We start from the raw sequence: 21,158 nt of genomic DNA, 5'->3' as shown, positions 1-21,158 counted from the left end.
AAAAACTATGATGCAGAATGTATTTTCTTAATCCTTTCAACCCTAGGGTGTTTTTGTTGCTTATTTAGGCTACTCAGAAATGTCATTTTGTATGAGAGTAGTACTAGACATGCTCTAGTACACTTTTTATGGAAAAAAACAAAAAATGTAAAAATGTCTTTATGTGCACAAGTTTTCAATACAGCATAAATATCCACATATGAATGGATAGAGCAGGTTGTCAGGTTTGTCATGCTTTGACGCAGGGGCTGGGCCGAGCCCTTCAATGTGCCCTGCTGAGATGTTTTGTGTAGAAAAAACTACAAGTAAATTATTCTAGATAATAAACATTAAAAATTTCATATTGGGATCAGGATATCCCTACTTTATTTATTATTATATACTTTTGAAGAATTTAAACCATTTACACCACGATGACTTGAGTATAGTGCGTGACATTTTTTACCAAGTAAAGGCTGGAAAGGAAGTCAGAGGGAGATGGGCAAGAAAGATGGAAAAAAAGAGGTAAAAAGGCATAAGGGGGAAAAAAGAGGCAATGAAAGATGGGTAGAAGAGATGAATGAAAGAAAGAACTACAGAAGAGAAAGGGGAAGAAGAAGAAGAGGACAGATTGGAAAAATGGAAGCATGGAAAAAGAAGTGGAGTAGTGGTATGACTATAAATATTATAATATGATATTATTCTATATTTCTATTTATCAGAGCATTTTTGGAAACACCTCTGCCTCCCAGTACTTACTTGACTTTCTCAGCAGTTCTGACTGACGCTTCAAAATCATCACGTCTTCATCGAGTCCGTCTGAGAAGATCACCAGCACCTGAAGGGTGAGGTTGGTCACATGTTAGATTGTTCTTAGTGAGAATCACTCACTCAGGTCTGCAAAGGAGAAACTATTTTGTATGCTGTTTACATGTTTTTAGCCAAGCTTCTAGGGATGCCAATGTCTGTCTGTCTGTAGGCCATCACTTTAGTCCAGACTTGACAAATATTTTATTACCATAGAAACGTTGTAGAGACAATTGTTCTCTCCAGAGGATGAATCCTACTGACTTTGGTGATTCTCTGAAGTATCCTCTAGCACCACCACAAGGTTTAGATTTGTGGTTTTGAGTGAAATGTCTCAACAAATTTTAGATGGATTGGCATGAAATTTGGTCTAGACTAATTCATGTCAAGATGAATTGCAGTAACTTTGGTGATGCTCTGACTTTTTATCTAGCGCCATCATCTGTTCAAAATTTCACTTTGTTCAGTATTTTTGTTTCTGACTAAATACCCACAAAACTAATGGAAATGCCATTAGTTTCAGCTTCAGCTGTACTTTCTATTAATTACTAATTAACAAATGTTAGTATGCTAATATGCTCCATTGTGATGGTGGACATGACAAACATTACACTTGCTAAACATCAGCATATTAGCATTGTCATTGTGAGCTTGTTAGCATGCTGATTATAGCATACAGCTTGAAGCATCGCTGTGCCTAAGTAGGAAGCCTCACAGAGTTGGTAGCATGGCTGTAGACTCTTCATCTGGTTTGTTTACCAAATATGCCATAATAAGCCATACATAGACTGTAAAGACATTGGAAAATATGAAACAGTACTAGTGTTATCTCCTTTTCCATATATTAGATTTTCTAAAACCACTTTTAACTCACATTTTCAAGAATTGAAGTCTGATTGAAAACATTCACTGCTGTCACAGAATGAGAAATCATCCTTCACCTTAATTTCATGATAAATAAATGAAAACATATCCTTTTCCAGGGTTGGAAGCTGCGTCACTCTCACCTTCACATGAGCTTTGGATTTGTCCTTAAACATCTTTTTGAAGGAGTTCAGCAGGGCGGTGTTGAAGTAAGTAGGTTTAGATATCTTCATGACTCTCTGTAACACGTCCTCACTGAGTTTCACAAAGTTCCTCACAAAGTTTGTGTCATACAGGGATTTTCCATATTCGTCTACCAGTCGGAAGGCAATGTTGGCTTTCTTGTCACAGCACAGGTCGTCCACAGAGGAAATGTATTCGAAAATAGCCGGCAGGTTGTCATGGAGCATCTTCCAATGATCTCTGGCTCTTTGTGAAATATCAAATCCGATGCCGATATCGATGCTGCAGTTTCCTTGTACTAAAGGACCTGAAGTAGAGATTTTATATTTTGCAGCGACATTAAAAATATAAGAATGGCAGAAATGTAGAAAAATTAAGGCAAAATAGCACTTCTCAACTCACCAGGTCTAGGTTCAGGTGTAGGTACAGGTCTAGGTCGAGGTCCAGGTTCAGATGTAGGTTGAGGGCTAGGTGTAGGTGTAGGTGGTTCATCTTTTTGTGGTTGTTCACATTTACAGATGGCGGAGGCCAGGTCTTTCTTGATGTTGTCCAACTTGTCAAACTGATGCACATTGAACACTCTCACAGGGCTTCCAGTGATCTGCAAGAGCTGCAGGAGGTGGACATCTCCAACACCGATGACAAAAATCACAACCCCTTTAGTCCTGAGATTGTTGGCTTTGTCCTCCACTTCATCATGAGCATCTCCGTCTGAGAACACCACCAGTATCTGGGGGATATTAGCAGACTTACGGCTACCATGTTCCGGTGTGAAGTAATTCTTCATGTAGTCCAAGGCCTCTCCAAGGTAGGTGTTTCCACCACTGTACTCCATTTTGCGGATTTTTGTGATCATAGTTTCCTTCTCGTAGTACGTGTTAAGGTAAAACTCATGCTTAGGATCATCACTGAATTGTGCAGCTCCAACTTGAACAAACTCTTTGCTTATGTTGAAGCTTTCCACAAGTCCTGCCGTGAAGTCCAACATGACTGTGTGGTTGTCAGGTGTGATGCTGCTGGACTTATCAAGTAGGAAAACCAGGTCAGCCTTGCAAACTTCCACAGGAGGAACTGCCAGAGAAAAGGAAGGGCATTTGCCAACATTACTAATCACCAAGTGTACTATGAAACTTTTTCACTTTATAGTGTGATTTAAACTATATTCTGGTGGTTTAAGACTTTTGCCATACTCTGCTATTGATGCCAGGTGTATTGAGCAAACATACACTATTAAGCTGCACATTCACATGTTTATGAAGTACCATTGTACGAACAGGGCCTGGTCTGAGGGGGAAATTTTGATAAATTACAAATAATTCCATCAATTTGATGGATTAATTTTCGTCATCCTCTCATGACACTCCCCCCCCCCCTACCTTTCAAATCCCTTCTTTTTAATCTGATTAGGTTTACTTTTCAAAATTTGCAAGTAACTAAAGCTTTAAATATGCAGTCAGCATTCTCTGTGAAAGCTCCTACCTGACGACATGAAGAGCTGCAGCTCCATCAGTACTTTTAAAACCAAATTAAAAAGTCTGCTACTCAACTCTTTTACCATTGACTCTACATTTATCTCATGTTCTTCTCATGTATGTGAATAATCTTAAACTTAAACTTTAATTTGTAAAGTATATATTTGTCATGTTCTAGTTGACACGGTGGATGTATGTAATGTGCTACTGTGTGTAAATTTGTATTATGTTTCCTGGGTGTTTTTTGCTTGGTACTGTTCTGCTTCTGCACATACAGTATGTTTTATTTGTGACCTGCTGAAGTGACTGCAGAGGAAAATTAGCTGTAAGCTAATTCTAGCACAGAACATCAAATGGTAACATTTATGTTAAACACTGTATATGGTCCCTTACAAATAAAATAAATACATTAAATTCAGATATACTACTATTATTACTCAAAAGTGCTGTTTTGAGACAGTCCTGGACTCTCACCGGTCTCACAGATCTCCAAAGCCAGCTGGCTCTCCCAGTTGTTCAGCGCGTCAAAGTCCCACCCATAATAAACCCTGTCTTCTGAGTGGCTGATCTCCCACAGCTCGGTGGTGTTGGCGTCCATCACTCCGATGGTGTAGATAATCACTCCCTTGTCCATCACTCGCTTAGCGCTTTCTCTGACGTCGTCGTTGGATTTGCCATCTGTTATCACCACCAGCCTCTGCTTCAGCTCAGGACGTCCTCCCTCCGATTTATCGAAATACTGCGACACCGCTGTGATGGCTTTACCCGTGTGCGTGCCTTCTTTCATCTGCTGCATGTCATTGATGGCTTGAAACATTTGATCTTTGTCGTAGTATTCGCTGAGGGAGAACTCTATTTGGTAATCGGTGCTGAACTGCATGAGGCCAACATGCACTGCATCCTCCCTGATCGCAATCTTGTTGATGACAGATTTCATGAAGTCTTTCATTTTCTTGAAGTCTTCCTCAGAGATACTCTCAGAGCTGTCAGTTAAGAAAATTACATCACTTGATGCGCCTTTGCAAACTGTAGACACAGAGAACATAAATGTTAGTATGGTGTTCCTCTTTTATCCCCCTTTTCTTACCTGACGGCCCTGTCAAACCAGGAATATTTTGGGAGATTGCAGGCAACAAGACAAGCTACTAAGTATATGAATTTTTAAATGACTAGTTGTTTACAAGCACATGTTGTCCTGATGTCAAATCCACTAAGCTAAAAGTGGTAGCTTTGGAGAGCTTTGCTTAAAGATCTGGTATCATGGCCTTTTTTGACTAATTTTTATGATTACTTTAAACATATGTGTGACATTTTTTTTATCAACAGTTATTTAGATTTCTCTAAATCCATCTTTCCTTACAGCCCAGATTCCCCTCTGTCCTCCAGCAGGCTGTCTACATAAAATCTGTATTATTAATGACCATCTTCTCTGATTGGCTGGAGGTGTGGCCCCCACTTTCACCCCCAGCCAACAGAATACTACCTAATCAAATACTACCAAATCAATCATAATGATAATCAAAAACATTATAATAATCTAAATGCAATTCAAAGTGCTTCAGAAAGCAATTGACAAAACGTGGGATTTTAAAAATGGATTTGGAGACAAATGTGCACTAAAAGAACTGAAAAACAAGTTAACCGAATAAGACAACAACAAAAGATGGATAATTAAGATAATAAAAGATACATAATAAAATATAACACAAGCAATAAAAATAACAACAAAAAATAAAATTGTGTAATACTACCCAAAATAAATATAATATAAATTCTATTGATCAGTATTAAAATGTTGATAAAACAAAATAGAATAAAATAAATAATGATTATAAATAAAATAAATTTAAATAATAAAACCATTAAATTATAAGACACTACATAAAAGCCAGACTAAATAGCTCTTCTCTGTTCCAGCAGCTTGGAGCGTAATGGTTGAAAGCAGCATCACTGAAGGGTTTTGTTCTGCTTTGTGGAAAAGCTAAAAGAGAAGAACTGAAGGATCTGAGGGGTCTTCCTGGTTCATAAATCAGAAGCATTTCTGAAATGTAGTTTAATGCAAGACCATGAAGTGCCTTATAAACTAATAAAATCATTTTTAAATCAATACAAAAACTAACAGGTAACCAGTGTAAAGACTTTGAAATAAGCGTAATATGTGCTCTCCTTTTGGTCTTAGCACTCGTGCAGCAGAATTCTTAATTAATTGTGGCTGATTAATTGTATTCTTTGGTAGACTAGAAAGGAGAGCATTAAAATAGTCTAGCCTGCTAGTAATGAATGCATGCATCAGTCTCTCTGTGTTGCTCAGAGAGAGAAATGGCTTCACTTTGGAGATGTTCTTCAAATGATAAAATGCTGTTTTTGTGACACGCCACACATGGGCTGTGAAATTAAAATCACAATCAAAAATCACTCCTAGATTTCTTGCCTCTTGGCTTTAATTGAGTCTCAGTGTGTTTAGTTTGGAGGCCAGGTTCTCTCTATGAGCCTCTGAGCCAATGATCAGTGCCTCTGGTTTATCCTGGTTGAGCAGTAAAAAAAATCTGTGACATCCAGGCCTTTATATCTAAAATACAGTTAAAAGGTGAGTCACTCGGCCCAGTGTCATCAGGAGACACGGTCACATAGAGTTGAGTGTCATCAGCATAGCTGTGGAAAGAGACACCGTGCCTCCTGGTGACACTGCTCAGGGGTTGCATGTACAGATTAAAAACAGTCCTAAAATTGATCCTTGTGATACCCCACAGGTAACCTCATGGTGTTTGGAGGAGTGGTCATCTATTGATACAAAAAATGTTCTTCTGCAAAGATATGAGGAAAGCTAGTTAAAACCAATTCCAGACAGTCCAACATTCTCCCTTCTTGTGTGATCTCACGAGTCCAGCTGCCTCACATGGTAAGGGAAGACTGTCTCCAAAATGAATTTCAGCCATTCCTGATGTATATTTCCATCCTCTGGAAGGCTGTAACGACTTTTTAGCTGCTGAACAACCAGCAACATTTCCAGTGTCCTCCTTCGCTTATCAAATGGCTGTGATACAAACTCTTACTTACACCCTCAGTGCAGCACTGGGTGGCAGTGGCCTCATGCTAAAGCTTCCTGCATATTTGATAACTTTCTGGTGTGACATAGTAACGAGTACCGCCTCAACACCGCTTGATCTTGAGCCACAAATTTCAAAATTTCAAATAACTTAAAAGACTGAGGAGATAAAATTATGTTACAGCACAGGAAGACCCACCATCACTCTAATCCACCCCAAAGCTCATTTCCATTGTTATCTAGCCCTTTAAAAGAGCACTTCTTAGATAACCTTTTGCCCAAATTAGTAAGGATCCACTTGTGCAGTGGAAGAGAGTGTAGCTCAGTCTGGCTACTATACACTCTACACAGAGCCAAAGTGAAACTGGAACTTCCAGGTTCTGTTTCAATAGTGAGAAAACCTGATTCAAAATCACTTTGCCTTTTGTAATTTTAATACCAATAATTATTAAAAATCCACATATGTCCCTGTGTGTCTTAAGATTCATAGGGATAGTGGTACTATTCACCAACAATCTTTTGTATTGTAATTTTTCCAACTTCAAGCTGAAAACTCTGCTGTCTGAAAATGTCTACACTGTCTCTATCCTGAAGTTACCTGAAGTAGCCACGGCCACTTGCCTAGACTCTTATGTTGAGCTAGTTACATTTGGTCTAGAGTGTATAGTAATGGTGTTCACTCAAGATTGCCAAAAACAGAAATATTAAATAACAGTTTTCTTACTTCTGGAACAACACCTGAAAAGTCACTATGACACTACAACCAAGGCTCTGTAACTCAACACAATTTCTGGTTCTGCATTTCTTTAATTGGTCTTTCTGAAAAAATTAGGCGTGTTCCTGGAATTTACTACCTATATTGTAAGACAAATCATCTTCACTGCAAGAGTTGCTATCAGATGTTGCAAACTTTGTGACTTTGTGACAAAATTTACTGCAATAAAGTGACCATACAAAAAACAGCTCCCTTGAAAATGTACATGATGTAGTGCATCAAATAACATTTTGTCCATATCCATAAAATTCTTTAACAGTATTTTCTACAAACATGTCTGAACTAACCATTTTCAGACATCTCTGAACTAAACGCAACCCCTTGACTGGCCCATGGTCTTGGTGAGTCAAAAAGCTGTGACTTTTAACCCGCAATGGTCTATGGGCTTATGGGAAATGCTGTTTGTCTAAGACTGCAAAAACACAGAAATATTTAAATAAACTACTATATCAGATTTTTTTTTTCAGTTCTTGACTAAACATATGGACTGAACAACACAACATACTGTTGAGTATGGTTTAGTTCCCTCCTTTTACTTATTTACATCACTACAACTGTCAGTGTGATTTGAATGAAGTTTTCTTACTTCTGGAACAGATCCTGTCTACATGCTAGACATGCATTTTAAAGTCAAGTGTTTTTCTTACATTCTGGAGAACAGATGTCTGTGATAATGACATCTGTGAGCGTCTTCAGGGCATCAAAATTGGTGACTTTGAAAGTCCTGTTAGGGTGACCGGAAATCTCATCCAGCTCAATTTTGTTTGACTTTTTCACCCCAATGGCATAGATGATGATGCCCTGCTCCCTCAGTTCTTCTGCAGGATCCTCGACTCTATCCTGGGATTCTCCATCAGTGATGACAATCAGGTACTTTGGGACTTGACTATGAGTGTGTCTCTTAAAGCGCTCACCCATTGAAGACAGTGCTCTCCCTGTATTTGTCCCACCTCCTTTATGCATAATATCCTTCACAGCTTTCTCCAGTGCATTTGCATCTGCGTGCTTTGTCAGGTCAAATTCCACAGTTGGAGAATCTGCATATTTCACAAGCCCCACACGGTTATTTTGTGGCCCCACATTTAAGGTATGCAGAAACTCAATGATGAAGTTCTTTGTGTCACTGAAGTCGTCTGGAGTAATGCTTCCTGAGTCGTCTATCAGGAAGTAGAAGTCCGCTTTATCCTTTTGTACACAAGCTGGAGAAGAAAAGCAACTGTAAGAATTAGTTCTTTACACATAGTCAGAGAGAGGGAAAGCTAAAAATCAATCAACAGCTACTCAAGGAGGTAACAACTACAATTTTACATCCCCAAAGCACAAACAAACCATGAAATATGGTTTTAGTCAACAGGGTGTTAACCGATAAATTAACTGCAACTTGAAAGCTGATCAAGATTTCTGGCTCTCAGGGTTCATTCTGTTTCAGAACAAGGATTCAAAACTTGGTCCACACATGTCATTCTCAGCTTTACTCTCTCTTTACATTAATTTAATTTAATTTAATTTGCTGCATCGTTTATACTCACACAATATTTAAACTTTGACAACTATCAAAAACCACTGGTTCAAACCTTTTTTGATGTTTTCTTTTCTTTTCTTGTCTGTGAACTTTTTGTCAAAGATCTTTTTGCACAGGATTCCCTGCAGTCTCTCTTTCAGGGGTTTCAGATGGGTGAAACTGTTCACATAAAAAACATGCTCGAGAGGGGGGTGAGTAGCCATCTCGTTCAGTTCCTCCTCTTTGGCATCTCCAATTCCTACAGCGAAAACTGTGACCCCAGTCCGACGGAGAATGATTGCGGCGTCGCTCACATCGTCCTGGGATTCACCGTCTGTGATCACCACCGCCACCTGCTGGACGCCCTTCCTGCTGCCTTTTCGCTCAGTGAAGATTTCATCCCGGGTGAAGTTTAGGGCCTTTCCAGTTTTCGTGTCACCACCATTATAAGGCAGCAGCTTGATGAACTGTAGGATTTCAGTCTTGTCATTGAGAGTGTTGAGGTAGGCCTGTGCTGTGGAGATTTTGTTGTATGTAACGATGCCTACTTGGACTGTCTTCTTACCAATATCCAGGCTGCTTACAATCGAGTGTAGGAAATTGCGTACAAGCTGGAAGTTGGCTTCTCCGATGCTTGTCGACTCATCAACAATGAACACAATATCTGCCATGTTGCCTGTTTTGCAATCTGTGAAAGGAATATAATTAGTTAATTTGAGCAACTGCTACTTGAACATTCAAATATCTTTGAAGATGAAATATATAACAGCGATATTCATTATGTGTTGCTTAGAGGTCTACAAGTGTCCTAACAGCCTGACCAAGTAAGCATGATTTTGTGAGTTTGCAATTGTAAAGGTGGCTAGGTTAAAAACTGGCATGAAGTATTGAAGGTAACATTTATTAATTTTCATCCTTAACACTTATTTCAACAGCATTCATTAACTTTAAATTAAATAAAACTAGTGTTTTCTTATTTGTTCCTCCCTGAGTGTAAAGTTGATCTATAATGTCCACTTCTAACTGAAAAATGACAAAACAGAAAACACAATCTTTGGTAAGGAAGATTATATTTGTAGTTTGTTCAAATGAAATGCGAAAAAATGTTGTCCTTTCACTCACAAGGAAATGAACACTAACACATAAAATGAGCTCATAGGTAACTGCAAAATGAAACTGTGACATCGCAAAGGTGAGGGGAGAGACTGATGTCGGACAAGTCCTGCAGCCTGACAGTAACTCAGTATTAACTGAAACAAATCTGCCAGCAAGTAGTGAGCTAAGTAAGCTCCACACTGTAGCCGCTGAGCTTATAGCTCAACTAACCTGAAAGGAATTGTTAATTATTTTTATTTTTTTATTTTGGTGTGTCATCATTTGAGAGTGAGATGAGGAGATCAATGTCAATTTTATATCTTTGTGTTGAGTAAGTAGCTGGAATCAGACATGTTTAGCCTAGCGTATCATAAGGACTAAAGAGGGGACAGCTAGCCTGGCTCTATCTGAAAAAATAGACCTACCAACACACCTAAAGCTAACCAATTAAAATGCTGTATCTTGTTTATTTAACATGCACAGAAACAGAAAAATAATATCCACATTTTGAGATTTTAGGGGGAATAATTATTTGAATACATTTTTTGGCAAACATGTCAAACATCCTCTTCTCACTTTACTAGGATAATTTAATGTTCTTATTATAATTCTATAATTGGTCTGACAGTTAAAGTTGAAGATATTTGATATCAGAGAATGATCCTACAGTTCTCAGTTTCAATTTTGGCTGCTTAGCTAACATAACGTTAGCCAACATTAGCTTATATTTTAGTTTGGCAAACTAACAGAATTAAGTTGCTGCTCAGCCCTGAATGTTCTGGAGATCTCATTGAAACGTTTACTTTAAAATAGTGATGAAATGTGTTTGAAAATACCACTGAGTGATTCCAACCATTGTTTATTATCTGCTAACATGGTCTATGGTTATAAACACGTCAGCCCATATCACATCTGCCTAACCTGTGATGTATGAAGAAAGGTGTTGAATTACAACTCAAACTGTAAATACAAATATGATAGTCACTCAGTAAGAAATATATCACAAAAGTGAGCATGAGATTCACTCAATTTTTGTGTAGAAAAAAGTGTTAAATTCTGGTGTAATTTTCCACAAACGGCTAAATATGAGATATACTGTCGATAAAGTGCTAGAAAATACATTTTCAAAATCCCTGTGAAAAACAACAATTAAGAGAAAAAAACACTTTCAAATAGATTATAATTATTTAGAGCGGCAACAATTAGTTAATTAATCAATTAGTCGATCAACAGAAAATGATAATCCATTTTTTCCTTTTGAATATTTTTTTTTAAGAAAAAGTGCTAAAACTCTCAAGTTTAAGCTTCTTAAATGTGAATATTTTTTGCTCTTTAGTCCTCTATGACAGTAAACTGAATATATTTGGGTTGTGGACTGTTGGTCAGGACAAAATAAGACATTTTAGATTGCATCTTTTGACATTTTTCACCATTTTATAGACTTTTATCCACTAATCAATAATGATAATAATCATTGGTTTAAGCCCTGATATATTACATAGTTTATTCTATAGTAACTGATCAAGTAAATTAGATATTTATATATAAAAAATTAATTATAAAACTTTCTCACCTTTAGTAATGACCTCCTGTTTCTCAGTCATGAAGAGATCCTTCAGAAGAGTTACTCTGACAGAATCAAACGCATACTGATCACTCAACAAGCGTATTAGATCCATTGGTGCACCTGCGCTCATCCCAATAACAGTAACCCCTGCTAATTTGATCTCACGAGCCACTGTAGACACACGATCACGTGAGGCTTTTCCACTCACGACGACCAGGAACTGTCGGAAGCCTTTCTCAGCACGGCCCCCCTCCCCACTGGTGAAAGAGTTATCTCTGGCGTACTCCAAAGCACGGTACAGGTAACGCGGTTCGTTGGGTTGTGGAGGGTGCAGTCGGAAATGCTTGACACCAGCCAGGGTCTCCTGTTTGGTTTGAAAAGCACTGAGAGAGAATGCAACTTCGGTATTTTGACCGTACTGGGCCAACCCGATACGGTAGGTGGAGGCTCTAACGTTAAGTTGATTGATCAATTTGTTAAGTTCTGTCTTGAACTGGGAGAAGTGTCCTTGAGCTATGCCACTGTCCACCAAGAAGAAAATATCTGCAAACCTTTCCGCCAAAGCTGAAAGACAAAAAACAGAAAAATTACATCAGTATTATAGTGGAGTCTGATGATCAGGCAAAAGCAGTCAGTCTATTAGATACAAAGAGCTTGTTGGATTGGTTAAGTGTATGTTCAGTCCTCAGAGTTTGTTATTTGATTGAGGAATAGCCAAAGATTTCTACTTAACTGAACTTTTATCTCAAAGAAGATGTATACAAATAGGTTTTGAGAGGCAAAAACCTATTTGTATGCATTGTGCGCACAATAAGCGATTATGTGTACAGCATACAAAAACAAAATCATGTTGAATTCCTCTTAAACTACCCTCCACTTGTCTTCTCTGATGTCAGAATTGGGAGGCTACATCTGGCAATTTTTTATAACTTTCTGAAACTGACAATCTGCCAACCATGTCCACTTTATCCAGCAATTTTGAATGCAAATGTGAGAAAGCAGACAGTATTTTGAACCTCTCTCTGAAATAAGAACTCATCTTGTATGCTTCACAAAACTTCTTGAATGAACACCTTCTAAGGAGAAACTGTCTGAAAGTGTGTGTTATGTGTTTTTTCTTGTTCCTCTCTATGACGGCAGGCTTTTTGTTCCACCTTTCATTGGGCCATCCGGGACACAACAATTGTACAAACTAGTTTCTTTGACGTAAGCTGACCCCTTAAAGGCAAACTTTGATATTTTTCAACCTGTTTTCCCATCTTTTTGTGTGTAAGTGACTAATGGGGACAATACTTTTTGAAATCGGTCCAGTATTGAGTGAGAGCGCTGCAGCTGACAGCTGTGAAAAGAGGCTGTAAATGTATTCGGACGGGGCAACAGCACCCCATCAATGTACGTCCACTAAAAGTGCTTGTTTTTGTCACTGACAGGCTCAGATTGTTATTATAAGTGTCTGACAACATTATTACTTGAGTATTATCATTTGATGCTACTTTATACTTCCACCACTACATTTCAGGAGGAAATATTGTACTTTCTACTCCATTACATTTATTCCATAGCTTTAGTGTCAGTGTCTAGATAGGGCCCCTTTTCATTTTTCAGATATCTATCAGTTGTTTTCACAATAGAGACATCCCCCTGTAAACTTCTCAGATGGTTTCATTTTAATAATAATGATAAAAATGATCAAATGATCCAGTATTTCACCAAAAATCCAGCAAAAAAGACCAAAAATGATTAGAGAAAATCATAAAGACTGTAAACGGATTTGTGTATCAGAACTTGATACATGCGGAAACCTGAAAATTGAAGAATGTGCAGAAAATCAGGATTTAAAATTCAATGTCTTGCAGATTTGATCACAGCTTAATTAGAACATGTTACATGAACAGAGACTTCTGTCACACTGGAGCCAACAAATAAATTCCCCCTTTTTATCAGCGGCAGTTCATCTGTTTCCCACAAACCTTTTTGTGATGTGTGATTAACAAAATTACTAATGCGCCGCTGAATCATGTTAATGTTTTGTGAGAGCTGGAGTCAGTCTGCACACAGTTTATCACATTTATAAGCATTTATAAGCACATTTATGAGTATTTCCATGTAATGCTACTTTCTACATTTCGGAGGGAAATATTGTACTTTCTACTCCACTACATTTATTTGACAGCTTTAGTTACTTTTCAGATGAAGATTTGACACAATGGATAATATAACAAGCTTTTAAAATACAACACATTGTTAAAGATGAAACCAGTGGTTTCCAACCTTTTTGGCTTATGACGTCTTACAAAAAGCAGTGTGTAGTCGGGGTCACATTTCACATGTCTATGAGTTGTTAACATCTCCACCAAATAGTGATTTTTCCCTCTAAACTTCTCACGTGCTTTCATTTCAATAAATGTTCAAATGATCCAATATTTCAGCAAAAATCAAAGATTAGAGAAAAAGTCCAAAAACTGAAAACAGATTTGTGTATCAGAACTTTGTTTTTTCTTCTTTCCTCTCCCATTAATCATCTCACGACCCCTCAGATTTATCTGCTGACCCTTTGGAGGGGCCCGACGCCTCGGTTGGGAACCACTGGACTAAACTAGCTAACTGTATATAAAGTAGTGTAAACTAGCTCCACCTCCAGCAGCTACAACAGTAACATGCTGCTCTAACACTGATGCTTCAGTATTAATAATGTAATTCATTAAATGTATTGAATTTATCAGTTACAGGATCCAGCTCTCTGCAAATAAAGCACTTTCAAAACAGCCATAAACCTAATTTCCTTGAAATAACAGAAAGCAGTCAAACTGTTTTACAACACAACTAACTAAGTGGACCTGTGATTGGAACACTAGTAAACAAATCACCAAGTAGACCATAACACTTAGAGTGGGGGCAGGGTGATCAAACTCTACTTAAAGGTACCTGGTGGAGTGTTTGACCACTTGTAATGCTATGGAACTATGTTTTACGAGTGAGTCCCCGTCTTGTTTATATCCTGCTTGCAGCTGGTGGCTGTAACATGCCAACAAATCAGCTTTGCAAATGTTTTAAACAATGCTTTTTGACTGAACACTGAATATAAACCAAACTTTTCTTTGTTTGCAAGAAAACTCCTCAGAGCTCTAAGATTCAAACAAACCCAGTATGATCTCTACAAAGTGAATCTAAAGTCTTATTAGCAGCCACAGATGCTCTCTGCTTTTGTGTATATCTACAAATACACTTTGGTTGTTTTAGTTATTTAGATGTCTTGGATAAGTATTTTATATTTTATTGCAAAATTAACAAATGGACAACTAAACAATGTTTCTCCAATCATTCGCCTTACCTTGCCTCTGTTCCTCCATGGTGACACAAACAGTTTGCAGCAGACGCCCCATCTCCCTCTGCAGAGCCTCATAACTATTGAAGGTGAGGAGGAAGCGACTTGGGGGCCAGTTAACGATGGACTCTAGCTGTTTGCGGTTTGTTTGTCCCACCCCGATACCAAACACAATGACTCCGTGCTTCCTCAGGTTCTGGGCGGGCACTTTCACATCATCCGTGGATTCCCCATCTGTGATGACCACAGCGATCTGAGGCACCCGTTCATTGGCTCGGCTGCCAGTAACCTTGGTGAAGTACTGCTCCTTTAGGAATTCGATGGCCTTGCCTGTTTTCGTGCCTCCTCGTCGGTGAGATAATCTGTCCAGTGCAGCCAGCAGGGACCTCTTGTCCTTGTGATCCTTCAGCAGGAACTCCTGGGAAGGATCATCACTATACTGCGCCAAGCCGACTCGAACTTTGTTGTCGCCGATGTTGAGGGTCCTGACGATTTGGCGAAGGAAATTCTGGATCTTCCGAAAGTCTGCAGGGGATATGCTGGAGGAGCCATCGACCAGGAAGACGATGTCAGCCATGTTGGCATTTTCACACTCTGGACAGGAGAAGAATAAAGTCAGTATTGCATTGCCTGAAAATAGATTTTCTGAAAGTAAGATTACAGATCACAAAGTTCATTGTGATGAAATAATGAAACATTTTTGAACGGATAGCTTTAGATAGCTCCTATTTCAACAGTTTTAAAATTCTTAAAAAATTTAAAACTGGTGAAATATTCCAGAATATGATGTTGAAATGAAAAAAACAAACATTATTCATCATTTATGAAAAAGGCAATTCAACAACTTTCTTTATTGTTGTAAATCAGGGGAATATACCAAACATCTACTATACTTGATCCCTCATTTAGAAACATCACAAGTTCCATTTAATTACCCACCAGTTGTCTGAGCAGCAGTGCCACAGAAATACGCTGCTATGATGAGGCTGAAGAGCAGACCTGTTCTCCCCTTCATGCTGGAATGCCTCATGAGTTTCTCTCTTCCTGTAATACAGATATAATACAGTTAGTTGGAGCTTTATTGTCCACACTGGAGAATTGTAATCAGCTTCACCATTCACACTATAAATTAAACAACTAAGAACACTAAGAGAGGACATAAAAAGCATGACATTAAAAACATAAATTTAAATAAAGAGAGGCTAATAAAGTTGCAAAGTGTCCAAGCAGGATTTACCACGTCTTGAGGCTAAAGTACCTCAAAGGTATAATGTATAAGAATTTTAGTTTAAAACATTCCCAAATTAACTAAAATTATCAACAGAATTTGAAAAAAGTAACAGTTTTGACGTTATGTCATAGACCAATATGTATTGTGTTGCAGAGATACCTACTGAAGTTAGCATGCTAACCAGCTAGCCCTGGCCCCGTCCGGCCCGTACTGTCTCGTAATACCACTTTGTACTGAGGGGCGATAGCGAGTCACTGTAACTCCTAATATGTGGTCAGTTTATCCAAATAACATCTATTTTGAAAGTTGCACCGACGTTATTGGAGCAGCCGGCTCCTGCTGCAGAGGGTGGAGCTGCTCATCTCAGCTGATCAGATGAACTGCACTGTACCATTTGGAGTCGTAACAGATTGTGGCAAGCTGGATTGATATTGAAATATCAAATCAATTAATCAGGTCTCTACTGAATTACTGTGTTGTGAAATGGCAGCAATTAATAAAAAAATGAGGCTGTGTTGCAGAAAAACTGCTGTTTTACCATTAGTGAGTTCTGTGACATTTTATGATTTACACCTACACTAGGGGCATGTGTGTAAATATTTAGTTGTTAGTTGGTTGTAACTTATCTCCGAGGTGCAACTGCTTTCTGATTTGTGCAGCTCGTTTGTAAGCTAAAGGTAGTCGAAGTGCGCAGTGCTCAATGTTTCTGAGGAAGCCAAAATCCACCTTGGGAGTCATACTTAACTTCTACCCCAAAGTTTTTTGTCCACAAGTTTGTACCTTTGCTTTTTTATCAAAGAACCAGATATTTTCTAACAGTTGTTCATCTTTTGTATTGATGATTCAACCAGGAGAGTTTCATGTTAGTTAAAATTGTAGAAAAGAGCAACAATAAAAGAAGTACTCAGATCCTTTACTTAAGAAAAAGTATTGTTGGGTCTCACTAGCTGACCGCATGTTTCAAGACTCTAAGAAACCTGAGTCCTTGGTTGTTCACACCTAAGTGTGAAATCCCCACCCATGGAGCCAGGTTAACAAGACGAGAGATCCCCCTCTTCTCATCCTCTTTCTCCTCATAGCTGCTGCTGGAGCAGCTCTCTGCTCTCTTGTGTGGTCTGCTCACAGCAGAGTCTGCCTACGACTCAGAAACTAAAGTTATCTAGTGCCAGCAGCTACCACACAAGTCTGCTGGCTGATTTAACAAGCACAGGAGCCACAAAGCAGAGTTAGCTTGCCGCTAACTCTGTAAAGACTGCACAAAGGAGTGACCTGGGCCTTCTAACCTGCACGACTGGAGCACCGTCTACCCAGCAAAGCCTGCATCCTTCAGCTTTCGAACAAAACTCCTCTCAGCCTGATTCATCCACAGATTCACCAGCTAAGAAGCAGAACACCACGAAGCATCTCTTTCTTCATGGACTTGGTAACAACTGGGCATAGCCTAGCAATATAGTGTAGCATAGCACGGCTAAGCAAGAATGTTTAACTCAATCAATGTACTGTACGTGTATTGATTTGGCTAAGGTTATTCGTTGAACTATTGTTGTAATGTCCTTGTTGATCATGGTCAGGTTATTGCATAGCCACACCACTAAGTTAATATTAGCATGCTTAACACACATTACATCCAGTATCTAGGCCTTGCATGCAACTAACCTCTTCCTAACCCGTCACCTTTAGCCTACACCAAATGGCCTTAAACAGAGAACCACACAGTTAAGAGGTTTAAAACCCAGCTTCGCACACTTTGGTTCATGCAGCACATGTGGTTCAAGACACCACATGGTCTGGCCTTTTGTCTCTTTGGTTCTCTTTGTCAGCCATATTGTCTGCATGCCATGTGCTCAGTCAACCCCCCCCCCCCCACACACACACACACACACACACACACACACACACTCACACACATATGCTGTGTCTCAAATCGCATACTTCTGTTCTTACACTTAATATTTTGAGTGCATAAGTGCGTTCACACTGAGAAGTATGGAAAAATGCAGTGCACTGTGACAACCCGGATGGTGCACTCAAAATGGTCAAAAAGTTGAGTGTGGAACTATGGACACTTCTTGCCCTCAATGGTCAGCATTTTGGCTACGTAGCGGATGGGGAGGGTTCACTTTTCAAATTGGAAATGGTGGCTGAGTATGTTGTAACTACGGTGAATATCGCCACATTATACAAATGTGTTTTTTAGCACCAAGCACTACTATGTTGTTGTCGGATATAAGCCATCAGTATGTTTTTTGGGTTAATTTAGCAGTCTGTAATGATTTGGTAGCGCAAACGATAACACGAATACTAACGCTAGCTAATGCTAATTAGCGATCGTCATTTCTGGTAAGTGCACAACGGCCGTGTTTGATTTGAGACAACACTACCCTGTAGAAATTTGTGCACTACGCCAGTAAGTACATAGTGTACACAGTGTACTACATGAAAGTGTGCTGACAGAAGTATGTGATTTGAGACACAGCTATACACTTGATGTATATAGTACATTTAGCTAGATTAATATTGTGTGTTTTGCTCTTTTACCTGTTTGTTAAATAAATGCTTTGGATATACTGCAAAGAGCTCCAAAATCATTCATACCATACTAGCTATTGATATGGTGATTTTGTTTATAGTCTTTAAGTTAATTGCTAATCAAAGTTCCAAATTGATAGATTAGAATACTTTGAGACTGAATTGTCTATCTTTTTCCCTGATTCCAGGGTGGTGCCCCTTTATTATTGATTCTTATTAATAATTTTTTTGTTGATTTTAATAATTAATAATTACCTTTGATAATCATTGATTATTGCTGATAGCCAAACTTGTAGCCAAGGCCCAACAGTATGAATTCAGCAATGTAAAAATACTCCATTGCAAGTAAAAGTCCTGCATGAAAAATCATACAACAGTAAAAGTACATAAGTATTATGAGCTTGATGTAGTTAAAGTATTGCAGTAAAAGTACATAAGTATTATGAGCTTGATGTAGTTAAAGTATTGCAGTAAAAGTACATAAGTATTATGAGCTTGATGTAGTTAAAGTATTGCAGTAAAAGTAGTGGTTTGGTCCCTCTGACTGATATATTATTATATATGACATCATTAGATTATTAATAGTGAAGCATCAGTGTTAGAGCAGCATGTTACTGTTGTAGCTGCTGGAGGTGGAGCTAGTTTACACTACTTTATATACAGTTAGCTAGTTTAGCCCAGTGGTTCCCAACCTAGGGGTCGGGCCCCTCCAAAGGGTCAGCAGATAAATCTGAGGGGTGGTGAGATGATTAATGGGAGAGGAAAGAAGAAAAAACAAAGTTCTGATACACAAATCTGTTTTCAGTTTTTGGACTTTTTCTCTAATCTTTGATTTTTGCTGAAATATTGGATCATTTGAACATTTATTGAAATGAAAGCATGTGAGAAGTTTAGAGGGAAAAATCACTATTTGGTGGAGCTGTTAACAACTCATAGACATGTGAAATGTGACCCCGACTACACACTGCTTTTTGTAAGACGTCAAAAGCCAAAAAGGTTGGAAACCACTGGTTTCATCTTTAACAATGCGTTGTATTTTAAAAGCTTGTTATATTATCCATTGTGTCAAATCTTCATCTGAAAAGTAACTAAAGCTGTCAAATAAATGTAGTGGAGTAGAAAGTACAATATTTCCCTCCGAAATGTAGAAAGTAGCATCACATGGAAATACTCATAAATGTGCTTATAAATGCTTATAAATGTGATAAACTGTGTGCAGACTGACTCCAGCTCTTACAAAACATTAACATGATTCAGCGGCGCATTAGTAATTTTGTTAATCACCCATCACAAAAAGGTTTGTGGGAAACAGATGAACTGCCGCTGATAAAAAGGGGGAATTTATTTGTTGGCTCCAGTGTGACAGAAGTCTCTGTTCATGTAACATGTTCTAATTAAGCTGTGATCAAATCTGCAAGACATTGAATTTTAAATCCTGATTTTCTGCACATTCTTTAATTTTCAGGTTTCCGCACGTCCATATTTGGCTGTTAGGTTGTATGTATGTTACAGTTAAAGCTGCATCAAGCTAAATCTTCAATATAAACACCAGTGAATAATGAAGCAGAAGGTCCACATTTACTGTCGATTTTACAGACAATCAACACCCGACTTCCCAGCTTGAAGCAAATATAATAAAACTTATTTATATATTTTTTTATAGTTGAAATATAAAATCTCATTTTCAGTCTCTTAAATACCAGAATGGGAGTAAAATATGGGATAAATCTTCACAGTTTTTGTAAATTTATACTATGATATTGATATTAATTAATTTGACAATCACTAAGGCAAAATCTCAAATTTATATCATATAATAATGACTACAATGATATAGTGCTGTTATTTCTTTTTTCGGTTTCAAATGCTACATACAATGTAATGTTGGCAGAAAGTTGGAAATCACGGTTCGAGACCACCTTAAAGTTTTTATTCTATTTTCTTTTTTTTTTTTTTATTTTAACCCAAACCATGATCTTACCACTCTTACCTAGTGGTTTTTGTGCCTAAACCTAACCAGACCTTAACAACCGCGTTGTCACACCATAAAATACAATTATTTTTAACAGTGACTGCCGTGATACTGTGCGTTAAAAAGTGACGCCAGCGGGTCCTGACCAAGCTTCGATATGTGACGAGTTGGGAGTGAGAACGTGTTGAATTGGTACAGGCAACTGAAAACTATAGCATCATTCATGAAAAGTGTTTTACAATGTTTCTGCTGCTCATTCACACAATTATTCACACATTCACACACCGATTGCGGCAAGCTGCCGTGCAAGGTGCCGCACAAATATCAGCGTTTGGTATCTGGCCCAAAGACACTTCAGCATGCAGACAGGAGGAGACGGGGCTTGAACCACCGCTTTACCTCCTGAACCACAGCCGCCCAGATACTAAACTATATACTATAATAGTATATATGGTCATATTGCACAAGCCCTTTGTACATTAAAACCTCCTTAAACACAAAATAAATAGAGGATAAAGGGTGAAATGTGCATGCAAGACGTCTCAAAGAATATTTCAAGCTGTGATCTCTGTCCTGCAGATGTGAAGGTGAGTGCTAAGTTACATTTCATCCTGTTAAAAAGACTAAACTTTTCCATCAATGCACACAAGTCGCAAAGTCAGCTTTATTTATATAGCTTAACATCCTCAACATCCTCTGTCCTCAGACCCTTGATTCAAATAAGGTAAAACTTCCCCAAAAACCATTTAATGGGGAAAAAATGTAAGTAAACTCAGGAGGAGCAACAGAGGAGGGATCCCTCTTCAGGACGA

The 21,158-nt window shown here is 38.3% G+C and overlaps 1 protein-coding gene across 1 annotated transcript in view; it reads right to left on the bottom strand.

Annotated features, from left to right (window-relative positions):
* LOC137190747 (collagen alpha-6(VI) chain-like) overlaps positions 1-21,158 on the bottom strand; it is a 56,088-nt gene that overhangs the window by 34,745 nt on the left and 185 nt on the right. The window contains exons 2-10 of the mRNA XM_067600329.1: positions 15,554-15,658; positions 14,621-15,208; positions 11,296-11,853; positions 8,701-9,315; positions 7,774-8,325; positions 3,780-4,331; positions 2,236-2,904; positions 1,794-2,140; positions 739-817 (exon numbers count right to left, since the gene is read on the bottom strand). Of these exons, the coding sequence (XP_067456430.1) occupies positions 739-817; positions 1,794-2,140; positions 2,236-2,904; positions 3,780-4,331; positions 7,774-8,325; positions 8,701-9,315; positions 11,296-11,853; positions 14,621-15,208; positions 15,554-15,644 (4,051 nt within the window). The 5' untranslated portion in view covers positions 15,645-15,658. The remainder of the gene's footprint in view (positions 1-738; positions 818-1,793; positions 2,141-2,235; positions 2,905-3,779; positions 4,332-7,773; positions 8,326-8,700; positions 9,316-11,295; positions 11,854-14,620; positions 15,209-15,553; positions 15,659-21,158) is intronic.

Source organism: Thunnus thynnus, chromosome 10 (genome assembly GCF_963924715.1).
Source record: "Thunnus thynnus chromosome 10, fThuThy2.1, whole genome shotgun sequence".
NCBI lineage: Eukaryota > Metazoa > Chordata > Actinopteri > Scombriformes > Scombridae > Thunnus > Thunnus thynnus.
This window is presented reverse-complemented; position numbering and strand designations above follow the sequence as displayed.